The 21831-nt window shown below is 36.3% G+C and overlaps 1 protein-coding gene across 2 annotated transcripts in view; it reads left to right on the top strand.

Moving 5' to 3' along the window:
* CERT1 (ceramide transporter 1) overlaps positions 1–21831 on the top strand; it is a 158617-nt gene that overhangs the window by 84724 nt on the left and 52062 nt on the right. For both annotated transcript variants that reach the window (XM_049865907.1, XM_049865901.1), the window contains exons 5-6: positions 15891–15998; positions 16701–16839. In XM_049865907.1, the coding sequence (XP_049721864.1) occupies positions 15891–15998; positions 16701–16839 (247 nt within the window). The remainder of the gene's footprint in view (positions 1–15890; positions 15999–16700; positions 16840–21831) is intronic.

Here is a 21831-nt window from a genome sequence, read left to right as displayed (position 1 = left end):
CTAAAGAAAACAAAAATCCTCACAACGTTATCAAGCAACATTGTGATAAACGGAGAAAAGACTAAAGTTGTCAAGGATTTCGTTTCACTTGGATCCACTGTCAATGCCAATGGCGGCAGCACTCAAGGAATCAAACTTTGACATCTAGTCAATTGGCATAACAAAGTTTATTAAGAAAATGTTCTGGATCCCACTTTGGTGAGTGGCATCTGGGGTCTTAAAAGCTTGTGAGCGGCCATCTCAGATGCATTAATTGGCACCAACCCACTTGGAGCAAAGGAGAATGAAGAAGACCAAAGACACGAGGAAAATACCAGCCCAAGAGACAAAAGGGCGATATAAACCAGAGACTCCATCAGCCTGAGACCAGAAGAACTAGATGGGGCGCTGCTATCATCGGTGATCACCCTGACAAGGAACACAACAGAATCCCTGACGGAGCAAGAGAAAAGAGTGGAGCAGAACTCAAATTCACAGAAAAAGACCAGACTTAATGGTCTGACTGAGACGGGAGGAACCCCCGAAGCCATGGCCCCTGGGCGCTCTGTTAACACAGAACTAAAGCTATTCCCGAAGCCCACACTTCAGACAAAGATTAGACTGGACTATAAAACATACAAATAATACTTTTGAAGAATGTGCTTCTTAGTTCAAGCAGATACACAAGACCAAATGGGTGGCTCTGGTATGGAGGCAGGATGAGAAGGCAGGAAGGGACAGGAACTGGTTGAATGGACACAAGAAACCAGGGTGGAAAGGGGAGTATGCTGTCACATTATAGGGATTACAAGTAATATCACATAACAGTACATGTATAAATTTTTGTATGCAAAATTAACTTGAGCTGTAAACGTTCACCTAAAGCACTTAAAAAAAAAGAAATCAAACAATGTATCGCATTGGGCAAATATGCTGCAAAAGAACTCTTTAAAGTGTTAAAAAGATATCACCTTGAGGGCGAAGGTGTGCCTGATTCAAGCCGTGGTATTGAGGGCGAAGGTGTGCCTGATTCAAGCCGTGGTATTTTCATTCGCTTCATAGGCATGTGAAAGCTGGACAGGGAATAAGGAAGACTGAAGAAGAATTGATGGCTTTGAATTATGGTGTTTGTGAAAAATATCGAATATACTGTGGACTGCCAGAAAAACAAACAAATCTGTCTTGGAAGAAGTACAACCAGAGTGCTCATTAGAAGCAAAAATGGCAAGACTTTGTCTCACATACTTTGGGCATGTTATCAGGAGGGACCAGTCCCTGGAGAACATCATGCTTGGTAAAGTGGAAGGTCAGCAATAAAGAGGAAGACTCACTACAAGATGGATTGACACAGTGGCTACAACAATGGGCTCAAACATAGCAACAGTTGTGTAGATGGTGCTGAACCGACTTTGATGGCATCTAATTTTTTTTTTTTTTTTTTAAACGATAACAACAACCTTCTTAAAAAGAAGGGAAAAAGAGGGAAGGCTTTCCTGGCACTAGCAGATTTAAGAATCATGTTGAAAAAATTAAGTTTCTTGGCTTTGGCAGAGTTCGTGGTAATTACGACATTCCTTTATTCCCATAAGAGAGCAGCCGTAGTAGACCCTGAAATCTTGGTGGTCATGGGCCACACAGACTTTTCCCATATTTTGGAAATTATCCAAGATACAATTAGGGAGAAGAGATCCAAACAGTAATTTTTACAGATGTTGATTTTTCTGTGCTTGGGAATCTATAGGCAGTTGTTTTGTAATTTTATAATTTTGTATTCACTGATGTGGATTAGTTCTCATTCCTTTGTGAAGACCCATTCATTTATGTGTGAAGTCCATTGTATGCTTTCAGAAGAAAGGTTTGTTCTCAATCTGTGAAGTTTAGGGATTCCTGTCTGAGGGAATTATGAGGACAAATATTTTTGAAAGGAACTTACCAGACTACTGTACTTTCTACATGAAATGAAATGGGGGCATGAAAAGCTTGTTACAAAGATTACCATGATTGAGCCACCTAAGTGATGCCCAAGGCTTACTTTTGAGATCTGTTAAAGATTATATTCTTATTTACCTCAAAGAAATGTTGGGGTTTTTCTTTTCCCCCATGCTCAGAGTCAGCTTGATTTTGCTGGTTTTTCTCTATTTTTAGGAGCACCTTCTCCTTATTTGACACTTAGATTTCTTTTCAGTCTTAAATTTTTTTATCAGGTAATTATTAGGAAACTTCTATAATAGCTAGGTGGCAGAATTTTCGTGTTACTCCTTCAGGGTTTTAAAATATCTTGAAAAGTCAGATTATCTGTGTTTGCCATTTTTAATCAACTATAATACTCAAAATTTCTTTAACAAATACCAGAAATTCTTTATATATAGTTGTGTGCTTTATAAATGACTGTCATATAACTTGGCTTTGCATTTGAGTCTGGTTTAACTGACAAAGGCTTAAGAATGCAAATACAACTTTTTTAACTCATTATTTTTAGGGTAAATTTTATGTAAGTAATTTTACGACGGCACTGGGTTGGTTGGATGAGGTCAGTGGATTAGGACCAGTGTTTTGTTTACCTGTTTGCATTATGTAACGATAATGGAGGGAAACATGGAATCAGATTGTACTTCTTTACATCCAGGGGAACAGCAAATCTAGTCTAGTAGGTGCCAGAGTAGGTAGTGCTCTGCCATTTTACCAGACAAATTGCAAAAAAAAATCGTAATGTATGATCACAACTAAATTTTATTAGCCAGTGAAGAAATTTCATTATGGCTTTGTATGTTTCACTCGTTAAGATCAAGAATTTGCTTAGTTCCTTACCGAAACCCGTTGCCGTCGAGTCGACCCTATAGGACAGAGTAGAACTGCTCCATATGGTTTCGAAGGCTCTAAATCTTTACCAAAGCAGACTGCCACGTCTTCCTCCCTCGGAGCAACTGGTGAACTCAAACCACTGACCTTTCGGTAGCTCGTAGCAGGGAGGTTAATTGCTAAATTGCTTGGCAGTGATCCATACACAGTGTAATCTATACATAAGGAGCCCTTGTGGGAAACTGTTAAGTACTCAGCTGCTACCTGAAAGATTGGTGGTTCAAGCTCCTCCACAGAAAGACCTGGCACTCTGCTTCCATAAAGACCACTGCCAAGAAAACCCTATGGGACAGTTCTACTCTGTCACATGAGGCCACTATGAGTCGAAATTGACTTGATGGCACTCAGCAACAACGCAACAATCCATATGTGGTTAATACATTTTTTAAAAAAACACCTAAGGGTAGCTAGTATCATACTATACTTTCAGCAGTTCTTAGGTTGGCAGAGATAAGGAGAAAAACAAGATACCAACCATCTTTAGTTTTCTTAGCATTCTAGAATAAAAAACTCACCTTATAAAGTAACTTTATGTTTTTCAGTTTTTGTTTCCTGCAGTTATTAAAAACTAGATTGACCTGAGCCAGCATCCGTAATTTGAACTTCATCTGTTACAATACTTAATAAAGTAAATCATCTCGGAAAGAGGGGGAAAAATAAGTCATTTGTAGTTTTCAACTAGGTTCTTCTATGTTCATCTTTTACAAAGATGGCAAAAAAGAATTGGAAAGATTTTTCATGGAACAGTGAAGAAAGAATATATTTAGGTAACTAACCATATTAAATATATAGCCAGTAGAGGAGATAAAACTTGACAACGTTTTATGTCAGACATGGGGATTCCTACAAACCAATAAGAAAAGTTTAGACAGCTTAATCAAAAAAAAAAAAAAAAGGATTAAAAGACTTGAGCTGGCACTTCACAAAAGGGAATACCAGTTAGGTAATAAACATATGAAAAGGTGCTCTATGCCATTAGTCATCAGGTAAATGGACATTGAAACCCACAGTGAGATACCACCCTGTACCCACTAGAATGGCTTTTATAAAGAAAAAAAACAATATCAAATGGTGACGACATGGAGCAACAGGGAATCTCCTGTACTGCTGATAGAAATGTGAATTGTCCAAACAATTTGGAAAACAGTTTTGTAATAGCCACTAAAACTAAACATTGCTGTCTCCTCCAATCAGATGAATATTGAAAATCTGAAAAGATGCCACAGGTGTTGATGTTATTAGCTCCATCCATTTGAATTAAGTTCTTTAGGTTATAGAGAGTAGAGGCCAACACATGTTTACCTTGAGAAGTGGGAAAACTGCCCAGGAATCAAAAAAAAAGTAGAATGCCCTACCTGCAAAGAAAGCCGGAACTATATACTTTGAGTGATCTACCGTTAACATCACTCACTGACTTTCCTATCTCTTGCTCCTTATAACACAACTTTGCTTCCAAAAATAAGCTAATTTCTGTCCAGTTGATTCGGACTCATGGCAACTCCATGTGTCAGAGTAGAACTTTGCCCCATAGAGTTTTTGTTGGCTGATTTTTCAGAAGTTGATCGCCAGGCCTTTATTCTGAGGCACCTCTGGGTAGACTCGAACCTCCAACCTTTCTATTAGCAGCTGAATGTGTTAACCTTTTGTGCTACCCAGGGACTCCTTAATGTAGCTTAGTTCTCTCCTTTTATTCCTTCTCTTTCATAAAACAAAAAAACCATTGCCATCAGTCAATTCCGACTCATAGCAACCCTATAGGACAGAGTAGAACTGCCCTGTAGGGTTTCCATCTTTATGGAAGCAGATCACCAGGTCTTTTCTCCTGTGGAGTTGCTGGTGAGTTCAAACTGCCAACCTTTAGGTTAGCAGTCGGGCACTTAACCACTGCGCTACCAGGGTTCCTGTCTTTAATAGTTTCTGTTTATCCATAACTTTTGTTTCCACATCCTGCTCTTAGTTTCCGTTTCCTTGGTTTGTCATGACCCTTTTTCTATCTCTTGGCTTTTTTGCAGTGTCTCCTCCTACTGCTAACTGCTTTATTCTCTTGATATTTCCCAAAAAAACTAAATCTCCAAAAGAGAGCATCGGACCACCTTTCACCATAGGTTACTATAAATTGGCCACCCTTGAGCCGGTTATAATTAATTGTATGATTTTTTTTCTGTCTTTCCTGCAAAATTTAAGCTCCACGGAGATGAAGTTTCTGTTTTGTATTCTGACAGAGTAGCACTGTCATCTAAACACATATTTTTTCCTCCACATTAAATTCCCTGTATTACCCGAAGACGAGAGCTTTTAGTGCTTAAAGAATAGGGTGAGATTGCAGCTACTTTAAATGTTATGTCCGGAAAATGTATTTTATGGTTTTATATGGAGTTTACCAGGTTTGTAAGTTTTCATAATGCTTACCACGTATTTGCTAACAACTTAGATGAATATTACTCGATTGTCAGCTTGCTTCTCTATCCTTTGTTAGTCTGTAAATTGCTTGCAGAATGTTATTTTAGATAAGAAAGAGATAAAGGGAAAAAAGACATTTATTCCACAGTTGAAAAACTATTCCACAGTGGAGTCTCTGGGTAGTGCAAACATGGTTAGCTGCTAACCAGACAGTTGGAAGTTCAAGTCCACTCAGCGGCACCTTGGAGTCGAGGCCTGATGATTTACTTCTGAAGTATCATCCATTGAAAACTGTGGAGCACAGTTGTACTCTGACACACTAGGGGTCATCCTTAGTCAGAGTCAACTCAAAGGCAACTGGTTTTTGTTTTGTTTTTAATATTGCTATTAAAGATATTAAAATAAGATTATTTGCATTCAGAGTCATTTTTACAATGTTTCAATATTGTACTTGAATTTTTATTTAATCAGAACAGTCACTGAAACAGATGGGACTCTGCTTTTTCTATATTTGATGTGAAAAAGTAATGGTGGGTGGCATGGCTTACGCATATTGACAGCAGTGGAAATTTGTCTAATTTTACTTACTGAGTGTATCAGACATGAGCTGGGGAGAATGTTTCTTAAAAATCAAAGATCACAAAACTGCTCTTTTTCATTAAAAAGATCTATTTAGCTGGTAGCCTTAAAACAATTTTGCTGATATCTTTCTTGACCGAGAAATATTCTAATCTTGTTTGGTGTTGAGGGTTGGAAGATCCCCTTGGGATGGAAATAATAGGAATAGATAGCAAAGTAAATGGATATCATAGCTGAAAACAATTATGTCATTTTTCCGTCAAGATAATCCATGTACTTGGCAGACAAAATGATCATTGGTAGGAATGGTTATATCGCTGTCAAGTTCCTAGCCCCATGTTCTAGTCACTGGTGATGCTTTGAGCTGTAGAGGTAATTAGGCATTTTAATGTGTTATTTAATCTTTACAGGTCTTTTAGTGTACATGTCATATCCCCATTTTGTATACAAGCAAAATTGTGTGGATTATGAGAATATATGTAAAATGCTAAGCATATGTCTGACAAATAATGGGTGATCAGTAAATGGTAACATTAACAACCTAAAACTTTTGTACTATCCTCTCTGTAGTAAATTTCAGCTTTTTCTTATAGCCACATAGTTGAAAACTAAAAACATCAGTCATCTCTCTTAATTAAAATAAAAACTTCTCTGTACTGTTAGATCGAAAAATTCTTAGTCTTTTAAAACCATCTCTGTAAATAGTTGTACTAATTAAATTTTATTGGCTCCTCTGCCCTGGTTTTTAAGAATATAATTTGCTCATCATAGAAAATAAGTTAAAAAAAAAAAAAAAAAGATACAAAAACTACCTTCAGTCTTACAGCCCAGACAATTACTCTTCATTTTGGTGTATTTTCTTCTTAATCTGTACATTTTTCCCCCCGTAACATGGAGATCACAAAGTTTATATCCTGCTTTTTTTCCACCTGGCATTATTTCCTCCTCATAACACAATTAGTATTTTATTACGGGATAATTTCCTTTTTATGAAACTTTTAGGTTGTTTTAATTTTTATTTTTGTTTATTTTGCATATGTCATTTACTGTCTTCCTGTATAAAGCGTTTTTCTGCAGTTTAGTTGTGTTCTGATAATAAATTCTCAGAAATACAATTACTTAGGTCTAAGGATGTGAGTACTTTTAAAGCTTTTGATGTATGTTGCCAAATTGCCTTTGAAAAAAGTTTCTCCTAATGTACATTCCGTCTGCAGGCTGTATAAATCTTCACTTGCTACAACTTCACTAGCATTATTAGCTTTTTTTTTTTTTAACCTTTCCAAGTGTGATAGGTTAAAAATGTGTTCTTATAACTTTGTTTTTGTCCTATCATTTATTTATTTATAGTAGAAGTGGTACATAATTTGTATGGAAGTCTAAAATGATTCAAACAATACAGAAAAGTACAAAAAAGAAGATAAAATCTTTCAAATTCAGGCCATGTAGAAATGACCACTCTTCATGTTCGGTAACAATTCCTTTCAGATATTTCTTTGCAGGTACACCCTTACAGTTTTACATAAATAATACCATATGCCATACTGTTCTGTAGCATTCTCCCCACTGAACAACAAGTTATGGATATCTTTTCATGTTTAATATAAATCCCTATTTCTTCCCCACCCTCCAAAAAAGAAATGCATATCTTCTGTAGAAATTTTAAGTTTGGGGCCTAAGCCCCAGTATAATAGTGTTCCTTTGCTGGCCATTGTTTTGTGGGCACATATTTCTTTCAGAATCCTTGCAGAGAAGTATAATCTCCTGGCCAAACATCATTTTAACATTTCCAACAATCCCATTAAAAAAACCCATTGCCATCGAGTTGATTCTGACCCATAGCGACCCTAGAAGACGAGTAGAACTGCCCCATAGGGTTTCTGAGGAGCCCCTGGTGGATTCAAACTGCTGACCTTTTGGTTAGCAGCCATAGCTCTTAACCACTATGCCATCAGGGTAGTGCCCATTAAAAATAATAAACTTGATTTTTCTCTTATTAGAACCTATAAGGGAACTTAAAAAATAGCATTGACTTTTCTGATGCTGTCACTTCTTTGCAATTGCAGAGAATGAAATTATGACATTGTGTGTACTGTGCTATCGAATTTCCTTCTTAAAATATGTTGGCCTTTATTCTAGGGCAAATTATAAAATTAGAAAGTTACAGAATAGTGGTGGTGTATGGTTACACCTGCTACCAGTTCCTTTTTATTATTTGCTTTCCCCTGTTAAGTGTTCCTGGAGTAGGCGTATAAAAGAATTACCCCATCTTTGTGGATGGTAGCTAACATTTATTAAGCACTTACGCTGTGATGTAAGTATTACAAAAAAGCATTACTAAAACACACTTCTTAATATCCTTGTGTATTTCTCCAAGCTTCACTATTTTAAAACAGGTAATATCTCCTTATAACAAATAGATGATAGAACAAAAGTCTCCATTACGGCAATATTAATGCAACATATTTTAAATAATGGTGAATGAATATGGAAACTGATAGCTTAGTGTGAATATAGAAACTGATAGTTCAGTGTAATTTTATTTCTGTAACAGGGCCTTAATAAGTAATGTATGGACTTGATTGTAGGAGAAGTGAGAAGCCAAAGAGGATCTTAAAAAGGAAATGAAAGAACTGTATGTGTAATTTTTAAAGACCACTCTTGTTGCATTGCAGCGAAAGGATTTCAAGGGGGACAAGACTGAAGGCAGTTAGAAAGCTGGAGAATAAATTTAAATGAAACGCACAGTGACCAGAAGTAGAGAATGAGAAATTGACAGATTTGAGAGAGGTAGAAGCAAAGTCTGTGGATGTTGAGGCAGCACAGCTTAATGATTAACATCATGGACACTTGAATCTGGGATTTAATCATGGCTCCCTTACCAGTTTTGTGACTCTGAAGAAGACATTAATAATAGTACCCACCTCACATAGGCTATTAAAAGAGTTAAATGAGATAAATGCACCTAAGACATTTATCACCATGCCTAGCACAAAGTAAGTGCACTAAGTATTAGCTATTACAGTTGTTGCTATAATTGCTGTCCTGGATGTAGTGTCTTTTTGTGTGATTTGCTTTAATACAGTAATATTGAAGGTAGATCATATGGACGGTTATAGCACAGCAAGTTTATTTGGTTGTATTATGGGCTTCAAATTTTAGGAAAATCCTCCATTGTTCTTATATTAGCGTTTAATCTTAATCTTATTTTCTCTCTTCTCATAATTGAAAAATGGAGACATAATGTACTTTAGTGGTGGGGGCGGGGAAGAGGAGACTATGCCACTAATTACTAGTCAATTTTGACACCATAGGGAAGTTACCTAATTTCTGTCTCAATCTCTTTGCTGTGCTTCTTGCTAGAGAGTGTTACTAGGAAAAGGAATAAGCTTTTTTAGAATGTAAATTACCTAATGGACAAACTGCGCACAAGGACTATTGTAGAAGTTGTCTTCTACATGATGAAACCAAACTATAAAATTTAGCTGTGACTTTTCAAATCAGTTTTTAGATATTTCTAGTGTTTTATTAGTTTTATAACTTTAAACTGTATTAGCTAATTTCCAGTACTTTTAAATGTTCTCAGAAAGTCAAGGTACAGAGGGAATAATATTTAAAGGAATTAGTCTGCAGGTTACTATTGGACTTTGACCAATAGTAACCTTTGTATTGTCTTTCCAAGTATATTACTACTTGGATAATGCTGCTGACTCACCCCCTCTAGTGGCCAAAAGGTTGCTTTTTTAAATAAAAATGAGTATTTTAATACCAGAAAGTTGTGGTCTCTTTACTGCAGCATCCAGGAGTAAAACTCGTTCTGTGTAGGTGGTGTTCAATAAATGTCCCATTGAGCCCAAATGGCGTTTTATGTTTATACAAAAGCATGTGCAGGAGGAGTACTATTTACAAACACTAGCGAATTTGGGAAGGAAGGTTTTTTTTTTTTTTGCAAAGCAATTTGTATGTGCAATCTTAAAGCATATCTACTGAAAGGGAAAATACTCCTACAGTAACTATTTGAATTCCAGATTATTAATTTTAGATAGAACTTGGTGTTTTCAAAATACTATATTGGTGATTAGAGCTTACTGTCTTTTTTTTTTTTGGTCCTTTTTCTTTGGGGATTAAGTGCAATTTTTAAAAAGCTAGAGTGCTTTAAAGTGTCACCCCTAAAATCATACCAATGAAACCTTGAAAGCATGTTACAACTTGTTAAGAATGTCTAACAGTGTATCAGTTGTCACCATAATTTCTTCCCATTTCCATCCTTCCTTCCCCAACCATACGCCACATTCAAGCAGCCTATCTTATAAATTGAAATGAGCATTGTTCCTTTCAAAGTGAATATGTTGGGAGGCAAAATATGTGTCTCAACAACATTACCACTTTTCAGAACAGTTTTATAACTTTAGAATTATTTTTAGCCCCTGTGACAAAGTTCTTTTAATGAAAAATTTTCAATAATCCTAGATGATAGATTTGATTTTTGAGAGAAATTCAAAATAATTCAGTTGTGTAGTATTGAATAAGAAAGGTGAACAAAATACTATTTTAAAGCTTTTCCTTTAAAGTAATATGACTGACTTGTCTTTAATTTTTATTCTACAGCTTCCAAAAATGATTTGATATGATTCTATTTTATGGCTGTGTCATAAAATAATTTCAAGTGTTGTGATAGGATCATCAGAAATGTTTTGTGCAATGATAGCATCATTGACACATTATAGACATTTCCAGAATGTCTAGTCTTTAAATAGTGAGGATTCACAAGTGTGTGTGTATATTTGTTAAGAAAATATATTTATAGTTACCTCAGCACAGATACTTACTAAAATAGAACAACAGATAAATTCTTACTATTTAAATTCAGTAACAATTGAATTGGAATTTGGGAGTGTATACCAAACTTGCTTTTTCCTTGGAATGATTTATATAAGTTATAATGGAATTTAAGTGAAACTTTGTTAAAGGTAGAAATACTAATATGCTAAATTCACAGCGTCCATACTCATTTATTATCCATTACTTAAAATGTGTTACATCAATATTGTTGTAATGGAGTATTTTCTATCCTGTAAGGTGGCATTACCATCTGTTTTGAAAAAGAGCTTCAAAAAATAGACAGCGATACAGGAAGTATGCCTTATAATGAAAACTTTAGTAAAGCTTTGTAATGTTTGTATTTTCTTTCACGATCTTAAATTCTACAGTTTGATAGGCTTCGTTTAAGACTTAGTGATATGAAGCAAGTAAATGGAGACTGTGGATTTATTTGGATTTAAATTTCAAATTATTGGGTTTTGAATATTTTTAAATTAATGCCCAAATCTGTTTTTATACTGTAAAAATTGATTATAAACTGTTAGGTGATATTTTATTTAAATGGGCAATTCAGATTAATTTCTGTTTAGAAGTGAATTATGCGTGGGTATCTATTGCGGATTGAATGGTGTCTCCCAAAAGTTTATGTCAACTTGGCTAGGCCACGATTCCCAGTATTGTGTGATTGTCTACCATTTTGTCTTCTGATTTTCCTATGTGCTGCGAATCCTACCTCTGTGATGTTAATGAGGCAGGATTAGAGGCAGTTATGTTAATGAGGCCAGACTCATTCTACAAGATTAGACTGTATCTTGAGTCATTCACTTTTGAGATATAAAAGAGAGAAGCCAGCAGAGAGACGGGGACCTCTTAAAACCAAGAAAGAAGCGCCTGGAGCACAGCGCATCCTTTGGACCTTGGGTCCCTGTGCTGAGAAATTCCTAGACTTGGGGAATATTGATGACAAGGACCTTCTCCCAGAGCCGACAGAGAGAGAAAGCATTCCCCTTGAGCCAGGACCCCAAATTTGGACTTCTAGCCTCCTAGACTGTGAGAGAATAAACTTCTCTTTGTAAAAGCCATCCACTTGTGGTATTTCTGTTATAGCAGCACAAGATAAATAAGACAGTATCTGAGATTAGTGACTTCTGAAGTAAATTGGGTTTTTAGCCTATTACAGGTAGATTTTTCCTATTTTTATGCAGTCTTCTATAAATCTAACCAAAAACTTTACCAAAGCATACATCAACCACGATATAGAAAAGCTACACTTAAAAGAGAGAGGAAGAGGAAACTAGAGTCATTTTGGGTAAAGAACCTAGCACACAACCTTTGCTGCAGGACTTTTAATAAATCTCTTTATCTGATATGAAGTCTTATTTTTTATGAACTGTATGATTGCTGTAATTAGAATTCCTTTTTGATGTTATTCTGTAATACAGAAACCAGTTTGCTTTTTCATTTAGCAAGTTTATTGAGGTATAATTTACATCCTCAGAATGTACCCATTAGCTTTCAGACTGACTTATTGGAAGAAAAGGCTGTTGATCTGTTTCCAAAAATTAGCCAGTGAAAACCCTGTGGATCATAGAATACTGTCAGAGACCTACTCACTTACTTTGGATGAGACATCAGGAGGGACAAATCACTAGAGAAGGACATCATGTTTGATAAAGTGAAAGACAAGGGAAGGCAAGGGAACCTCAATGAGATGGATTAACATAATAGCTGCAACAGTAGCCTCAAACATGCTAATGATTGTGAAAATGGTGTAGGACCAGGTAGCATTTTTCTGTTATATATAGGGTTTGTCATGAGTCAGAACCAAGCAACAACAACATTATCACAGTGCTGAATTTAACTATATACCAACATACAGGACTCTACTAGTAATCTTCCTTTTGTGATTACTTACAGACTGGCAAAATTGAGAACTTTATTTGTGCAATGAACTGTTTAGGTGGCTGCAGAAATAAAAAAGCTATAATCTGCTTACAGAAGATCCAAGACCAGTAGTAATTACAAAATGTAAACTATTACAATTGAATGATGAATGCTATAACTGTGATAACGTTAAAAATGGTTGGAAATACAGGGAAAAAAAGGCAGCCTGATATAAGAGAAGACTTCGTGAAGCCAGTGATGTTTTGCTATGCCAGGATAAGTGATTAATCATATAATGCAGTAGTCCTAAAAGTTTTCCTATTATTAAACACTCTTCTACTTTTTAGCCCACTAGCCTTTTTGAATAAGACAGTCATATGGCCTGTTATGCCAGGAATGGCAAATTGAAGAGGAACATCATTGCATTCATTGTCAAAAAGAACATTTCAAGATCTATTCTGAAGTACAACGCTGTCAGTAATAGGATAATATCCATAGACCTATAAGGAAGACCAGTTGATATGACTGTTATTCAAACTTACGCACCAGCTACTAATGCCAAAGATGAAGAAATGAAAATTTTTTACCAACTTCTGCAGTCCGAAGTTGATCAAACATGCAGTCAAGATGCATTGGTATTACTGGTGATTGGAATGCGAAAGTTGAAAACAAAGAAGAAGGATTGTTAGTTGGAAAATATGGCCTGGTAAGAGAAACAACACCAGAGATCACGTGATAGAGTTTGGCAAGACCAACGACTTCTTCATTGCTAATACCTTTTTTCAGCAACATAAATGCCTACTATACATGTGGACCTCACCAGATAGAATACACAGGAGTCAGGTCAACTACATCTATGGAAAAAGATGATAGAAAAGCATAAAATCATCAGTCAGAACAAGCCAAGGGGCTGACTGCAAAACAGACCATCAATTGCTCATATACAAGTTCACGTTGAAGCTGAAGAAAATTAAAACAAGTCCATGAGAGCCAAAATATGACCTTGAGTGTATCCTACCCGAATTTGAAGATCATTTCAAGAATAGATTTGACACATTGAACTCTAATGACCTGACAAGTTGTGGAATGACATCATACATGCGGAAAGCAAAGAGTCATTAAAAAGGCAGGAAAGATAGAGAAGATCAAAATGGATGTCAGAAGAGACTCTGAAACTTGCTCTTGAACATAGAGTAGCTAAAGTGAATGGAAGAAATGATGAAGTGAAAGAGCCGAACAGAGGATTTGAAAGGGTAGCTTGAGAAGACAAAGTATTATGATGAAATGTGCGAAGATCTGGAGTTAGAAAATGAAGAGGGAAGAACATGCTTGACATTTCTCAAGCAGAAAGAACTGAAGAAAAAAATTCAAGCCTCGAGTTGCAGTACTGAAGGATTCTATGGATAAAATATTGAATGACACAGGAAGCATCAAAAGAAATTGGAAGGAATACACAGTCACTATACCAAAAAGAATTGATTGACATTCAGCCATTTCAGGAGGTAGCATATAATCAAGAACCAATGGTATTGAAGGAAGAAGTCCAAGATGCACCAAAGGGAATGGTGAAAAACAAGGCTCCAGGAATTGACGGAATACCAGTTGAGATGTTTCAACAAATGGATGCAATGCTGGAAGCATGCGCTCACCTATGCCAAGAAATTTGGAAGACAGCTACCTGGTCAGTCCACTAGAAGAGATCCATATTTGTGCCCATTTCAAAGAAAGGTGATCCAACAGAATCCTGAAATTATTCTGAATATAGTTAAAAAACAGTTGCAGCAGTACATCGATAGGGAACTGCCAGAAATTCAAGCAGGGTTCAGATGAGGATGTGGAATGAGGGATACCATTGCTGATGTCAGGTGGATCTTGACTAAAAGCAGAGGATACCCAAAAAAAAAGGTTACCTGTGTTTTATTAACGATGCAAAGGCTTTCGACTCTGTGGATTATAACAAATTATGGGTAATATTGCAAAGAATGGGAATTCCAGAACACTAAATTGTACTCATGGGGAACCTGTACATAGACCAAGAGACAGTCATTCAAACAGGACAAGGGGGTACCATGTGGTTTAAAATCAGGAATAGTGTGCATCAGGGTTGTATCTTTTTACCATACTTATTCAGTCTGAATGCTGAGCAAATAATCTGAAAGCTGAACTATATGAAGAAGAAAGCAAAATCAGGATTGGAGGAAGACTCATTAACAATCTGCAATACACAGATGACATAACCTTGCTTGCAGAAAGCAAAGGAGACTTGAAACACTGATGAAGATCAAAGACTACAGCCTTCATTATGGATTACACCTTAATATAACATAGAGAAAAAAATTCTCAACTGGACCAATAAGCGACATGATAAATGGAGAAAAGATTGAAGTTGTAAAGGATTTCATTTTACTTGGATCCAGAATCAGTGCCCATGGAAGCAACAGTCAGGAAATTAGACAACATATTACATTGGGCAAATTTGCTGCAAAAGATCTCTTTAAAGTGTTAAAAAGCAAAGATGTCACCCTGAGGACTAAGATGCGCCTGACCTAAGCCATGGTATTTTCAGTCGCCTTTTATGTATGTGGAACCCTGGTTGTTAAGAACTCAACTGTTAACCAAAAGGTCGGCAGTTTGAATCCACCAGTTGCCCTTTGGACACTGTGTAGGGCAGTTCTGTTCTGTCCTACGGGGTCACTGTGAGTCAGAATTGACTTGATGGCAATAGGTTTGGTTTTGGTTTTCATATGCATACGAAAGCTGGTCAATGAATAAGGAAGACTGAACAATTGATGCATTTGAATTATGCTGTTGGTGAAAAATATTGTATATACCGTGGACCACCAGGATAACCAACAAATCTGTCTTGGAAGAAGTACAGCCAGAGTGCTGCTTAGAAGTGAGGATGGCAAGACTTTGTTTCATGTACTTTGCAGTGTAGTCAGAGGGGATCAGTCCCTGGAGAAGAACATTATGCTTGGTAAAGTAAAGGGTCAGTGAAAGAGAGGAAGACCTTCAACGAGATGGATTGACAAAGTGGCTGCCACAATGGATTCAAACATAGCAAAGATTGTGAGGGTAGCATAGAATCGAGCACTCTTTTGTTCTGTTGTAAGCAAGGTTGCTATGAGTCAGAAATGACTCAGTGGCACCTAACAACAACAGCCCGGTATGTCACAGATTTCAGTAGATTTCTAATTTAAATTGCGATTAGAAACTGAAAGACATTGTTTAAGCCATTGAATTGCTTATATGTTTTGAGTGAACCAAATTGCTAATTATTTATTTAATAATCTGTTAATATACAGGAAAGCTTTTGTTTTCTTTTAAGTATTTTTTATAAATTTTTTCATGGTAATTTACTTTCTTTTTAGACTGAATCTGGATATGGCTCTGAATCCAGCCTGCGCCGACATGGCTCAATGGTGTCACTGGTGTCCGGAGCAAGTGGCTATTCTGCAACATCTACGTCTTCATTCAAGGTTTGTGATTATGAATTAGTATCGGATGTTGCAAACAGATCTTATTTGATAGTGTTTTTGAAATAAATTTTCTCTAGTGTAATTTATTTGAAGCTCTTATAGTGGTTTTTTATTTAAGGAGTAAAATCAACTTACACAACTATAAGATGCACAGTGTCAAAGATTTGATTTCATTCATTAATTAAAAATTAGATGTAAGGAAAAAAACTGGTTTAAAGAAGAATTTGAAGAACAGAAAATAGATAATCAGGAATGCTGAAATGAGTTTGTTAATGTATGCAAAACTGGTCAATATTCACAGGATAATAATCAATGCTTCTCCACTGAACAGAGTTCACTTGTATCCGTAGGACAAGAATCACTTATATTACTCTCAATTTCTATTTCTTACAGAGCTGTAGAATAGCTCAGATGCAGTGAAAGGCAAAAACTTTTGGATCAGATAATATGCTCCCTTAGGGGTCATTCACCACTTTTTTAAAGAGCGCTAGTAGTGTTTTTCCTGGCAATGTCAATTTGAAAATACTGTTATGTAAGCAAATTGTCATGGTTATTACTTTGTTTCCTTCAAGCTTATTACCAAGCCATTACATAGTCAATTTCAAGTCTATTCTCAGTAATACTATGTTGAACTTGACATGAGCTCTCCCTAACTCATACCCTCAACTTCCTCTACCCACCTCCGTATTTTTTCTTTTGCAGAAAGGCCACAGTTTACGTGAGAAATTGGCTGAAATGGAAACTTTTAGAGACATCCTATGTAGACAAGTTGATACTCTACAGAAGTACTTTGATGCCTGTGCAGATGCTGTCTCCAAGGATGAACTTCAAAGGGATAAAGGTTAATTAGGCTATTACCACTATTTTTACTTGGAGAATGAATGGATGTAAAGCTTCTTGATCTTAAAGGGTAATGTCTTTAAGTGATAAAGGTAATTTTTATAGTCACATTTGCTGCCAGCCCCATGTATAACAGATTTCACTGTCCATATAACTTGTGTACTTTAATAACACATCCTAATTCATTTCTGATCATTCAGTCTGATCAGTTCCATTCAGGAATTTTTAAATGATGTTCTTTATTCCATTAAAAATACATGGTGAATATACCCTAGAGAAATAAGAGCCTTCACACAAACAGATATATGCACACCCATGTTTATTGCAGCTCTGTTTACAATAGCAAAAAGCTGGAAGCAACCAAGGTGTCCATCAATGGATGAATGGGTAAATAAATTGTGGTATATTCACACAATGGAATACTACGCATCGATAAAGAACAGTGACGAATCTCTGAAACATTTCATAACATGGAGGAACCTGGAAGGCATTATGCTGAGCAAAATTAGTCAGAGGCAAAAGGACAAATATTGTATAAGACCACTATTATAAGATCTTGAGAAATAGTATAAACTGAGAAGAACACATACTTTTGTGGTTACGAGGAGGGGAGGGAGAGAGGGTGGGAGAGGGTTTTTTACTGATTAATTAGTAGATAAGAACTGCTTTAGGTGAAGGGAAGGACAATACTCAATACATGGAAGGTCAGCTCAACTGGACTGGACTGGACCAAAAGCAAAGAAGTTTCCGGGATAAACTGAATACTTCAAAGGTCAGCGGAGCAAGGGCGGGGGTTTGGGGACTATGGTTTAAGGGGACTTCTAAGTCAATTGGCAAAATAATTCTATTATGAAAACATTCTGCATCTCACTTTGAAATGTGGCATCTGGGGTCTTAAATGCTAACAAGCGGCCATCTAAGATGCATCAATTGGTCTCAACCCACCTGGATCAAAGGAGAATGAAGAACACCAAGGTCACACGATAACTATGAGCCCAAGAGACAGAAAGGGCCACATGAACTAGAGACTTACATCATCCTGAGACCAGAAGAACTAGATGGTGCCCGGCTACAACCGATGACTGCCCTGACAGGGAACACAACAGAGAACCCCTGAGGGAGCAGGAGATCAGTGGGATGCAGACCCCAAATTCTCATAAAAAGACCATACTTAATGGTCTGACTGAGACTAGAGGAATCCCAGCGGTCATGGTCCCCAAACCTTCTGTTGGCCCAGGACAGGAACCATTCCCGAAGACAACTCATCAGACATGGAAGGGACTGGACAGTGGGTAGGAGAGAGATGCTGATGAAGAGTGAACTAATATCAGGTGGACACTTGAGACTGTGTTGGCATCTCCTGTCTGGAGGGGGGATGGGAGGATAGAGAGAGTTGGAAGCTGGCAAAATTGTCACGAAAGGAGAGATTGGAAGGGCTGACTCATTACGGGGAGAGCAAGTGGGAGAATGGAGTAAGGTGTATATAAACTTATATGTGACAGTCTGACTTGATTTGTAAACATTCACTTGAAGCTCAATAAAAGTTAATAAAGAAAAAAAAAAACATGGTATCTGTTATCTTGGTAATGGGGTATTTCCCATTATGTCTAGTAAATTTACCCCATGATGAGTCTTAGAAACAAGCATATGTTTGTGTTAAATCCTCATATCTAGAATCATTGATGAGGTGATCTCTCTCTCTTTCTTTCTACCCTCCTCCTTCTCTCGCACCCTCTGGCTTTTTTCTCATAAAAGAGATCTATGATGTAAAAAAAAAAAAAAAAATTTTTTTTTTTGTAGCTGCGTATCAATTAAAATATAATTTTTAATACTTTTTTTAAAGAAAGATATGATCTTTAGTTAACTTTTAACGGGAGGTGACATTTGAAGTTACTTTCCCTTTGTTACTGCTGAAGATATTACTGATGTTGGCAATAACATCTTTTCTTCAATTTTCCTCTTAATTTTCCGTGAAGGCAAAGATGAACTACTCACAGCATTAAGTATTACTAAATGGCACTAAGTTCATTCCCAGTAAAACTAAGTTAGTTGACGTATTTTCATTTTTGTCTTACTAAGTGTGTTTGATCTGAGCCCACATACTTTTTGTCTTCTTTGTTTCCTTTTTTTTAAATAACATTTTATCTCTTTTATTAACTTCTAATCTCTAATTATTTTATTATTTTAGTGGTTGCTTTAGAGTTTATAGTATGTATAGTTGATTTCACAGTCTACCTTTAGTAGTAGTATACCACTTCATATATAGTATAAGAACCTTATACTATAAGGTTCTCCATTATAAGACCTCTACCATAGATTCTCTCCACTACTGAGACAAGATCTTGTTGAGTTCTGTAGTCGCTATGAGTCAAATCGACTTGACGACAAAGGGTTTGGTTTTTTAGGTTTTTAACCAATTCTCTGTGAACTGAGTTTTCTAGTCTGTGTATTGGGAACAGGTACTTTTCCTGGCCCCATGTAAGTTTTGGGTACTATTTTCTAGAATTCTTTCCCTGGCCTGAGGTAGTTTCCTCATGTGCATGTGCTGATCTATATTATACTGAATACTCAAGGGAGACCCTCTGCTCATCTCCAGAGTTCTCTCTCTATGCAGCTCTTTCCTCTCCAATATTCTGCCCTGTGAACTCTAGCTGCCTATGTCTTTCTGGACTCTCAGCACCATCTCCGTAACTTATGGAATCTACTGGCCTTTTCCTAGGTTCCTTCTCTTCAGTTGGTAGCTTAGAAACTCTCACAAGGCAGTTTCCAAGCTTACCTCGTTTCTCAGTTCTCAGGGATCACTGTCCTTTGTTGCCTGATATCCAGTGTCTTGAAAACCATTGTTTCATATATTTTGCCCAGTTTTTTAGTTTCATGCTAGAGGGTAAATTCAGTCCCTGGGTTACTCCATCTTAGCCAAAAGTGGAAGTCCAAATTCCTTTTAAAGTACTTAATTTTGTCTAGATTAAGTAGCCTTGAAGTTCTTTATATTTGATATGCTTCAAGTTTTGGGTTCTTTAATGTTTGATGTTTATTTCTTTAAAAATAAAGGCAGTTGAATTTCTGGTTCTCTATTATACAGAGAGACTCAATGGCAGCAGGTTTGGTTTTTGGTTTTTTTTATCAGACAAAAAAGTGTATATCCTTTGTATCACATTCAACATTACATATCAGTTTTCTTTTACTTGTAAGTGGCCCTTTAAGCAAAAACAGTAAATACAGAATTGGATTCCTTGTTTATCTTTAAGTGATCCACACCAATAGTGTATAGTATTTTAAGGACAAAAGTGTTGGTGGAAGGAGTAGAAGTTGGGGTAGTGACAACCAGATTGTGTAGAATTGAAAAATAAGTCTAAATATTAATCTGAATCCTTTGTTACACATTTGAATTAATAGCGATAATGGTAGACTAATTTCTCTACAAATGCCATTTTAGAGATACTGATATTTTTAAGAATATATGACGGGTAAAGGTGAAATTAGGATGTGGACCATAGTCTCCTACTTTGGGTATAGATCAGGGTTGATGGCCTGCATCTGTGGATCTCTATGCACTTTTATCATGTTATCGAACTAAGTCTATGACCTAAAGAATTCTAAGAGTCAGTGTTCTGTGTGTCGTTGAAATGGCAACACTAACTTCTTATTTTAGTATTTTCATGTAAAATATTTTATTAGAATTGCTATTAAGGCAGCCTTACTGCACCCCTCATCACTGCCATACACACTTGAGTAAGATTTAATTAGCCCTTTAGTAAGATTTAAATAACCCTGTGGGGAACAAAGGCATTACTTCTGACCCAAACATACTGTTTGATTTTTAAAACAAGGCTTATATACCACATTAAGAGTAAAGGTTCTTCTAATCTTGTTCTTTCATTCATTGGTAGCTTGATGACTTGAAGCAAATTACTTAACGTTTCTCAGCTTCTGTTTCCTTAACTGTAAAATAGGTGTTATATCCAGTGCATAAATGATTGTGAGAATTAAATGAGAATATGTATACCTTAGCACTGTGTTAACAGCAAAAACTCAATAAATAATAGCTGCTCTTATTAAAAGAGCTCTTATTAATGTGGTTAAGTTAGTGTTGAAGGGATGAGGGAAGCAGGAATTGGCAAGATCCAAAGGTGGGATTTAGCATAACAGATTTCAGAGTTGGTAAAGAGCCTCAATTTGATTGGGGTAGAGAATTTGTGTTAGGACAGTAGTTTCAAATCACATCAAACATTCCTAGAAGTTCCTCAGAGGTGCCTCAAGGATAGAGAGGGGAGTGCTTTTTTAGAAAGGAGAGGAAAAAGAGCACTCTTCTAGCCAAAGCAACTCTTATTTTCATCAGTTTTATATTTTGTGTATTAGACTAAAAATTTATGAACAATTGAAAATTCCTATTAGGTACTACTAGGCTATTTGATGGAGAATATTGAACATAAGAACAGTTGGAATTTAATCTAAAAGCTAATTTTCACTTTGGTAATTTGAAAAATAACATTTAAGTAAGTTGAAATTAATTCTTTTGGAAGATTAATCATTACAGATGATTGTAACTTACACTGGAATGATGAGAGACTAAGTAAAACATTGTCATAATCTAACCATCAGAATGTGAGACTCTGGATCAAGCATCAAGAATAGAGAAGAGATTCACTAGAGGAAAATCACCATGATTACTTTTTAAAGTGTTTTATAGTGTTTACCATGTACAGTAAAGAGCCTTGGTCACACAATAGTTAAGAACTCAGCTGCTAACCAAAAGATTGGTGGTTCAAACCCACCAACCTCTCCTTGGGAGAAAGATGTGGCAATCTGAAAACCCTATGGGGCAGTTCTTCTCTGTCCTGTAGGGTCGCTATGAGTCAAAATTGACTTGACAGCACACAACAACAACCATGTACTATGTTAAATACTTTGCATGAATTATTTTATATTAAAAAAATAGGTACTAATATTAAACCCTTTTTACAGAAGAGAAAACTATACTTAACTGTAAGTA

This window comes from Elephas maximus, chromosome 2 (genome assembly GCF_024166365.1).
Source record: "Elephas maximus indicus isolate mEleMax1 chromosome 2, mEleMax1 primary haplotype, whole genome shotgun sequence".
Lineage (NCBI taxonomy): Eukaryota > Metazoa > Chordata > Mammalia > Proboscidea > Elephantidae > Elephas > Elephas maximus.
Note: the sequence above shows the minus strand (reverse complement) of the source record. Positions and strands in the feature narration are given on the sequence as shown.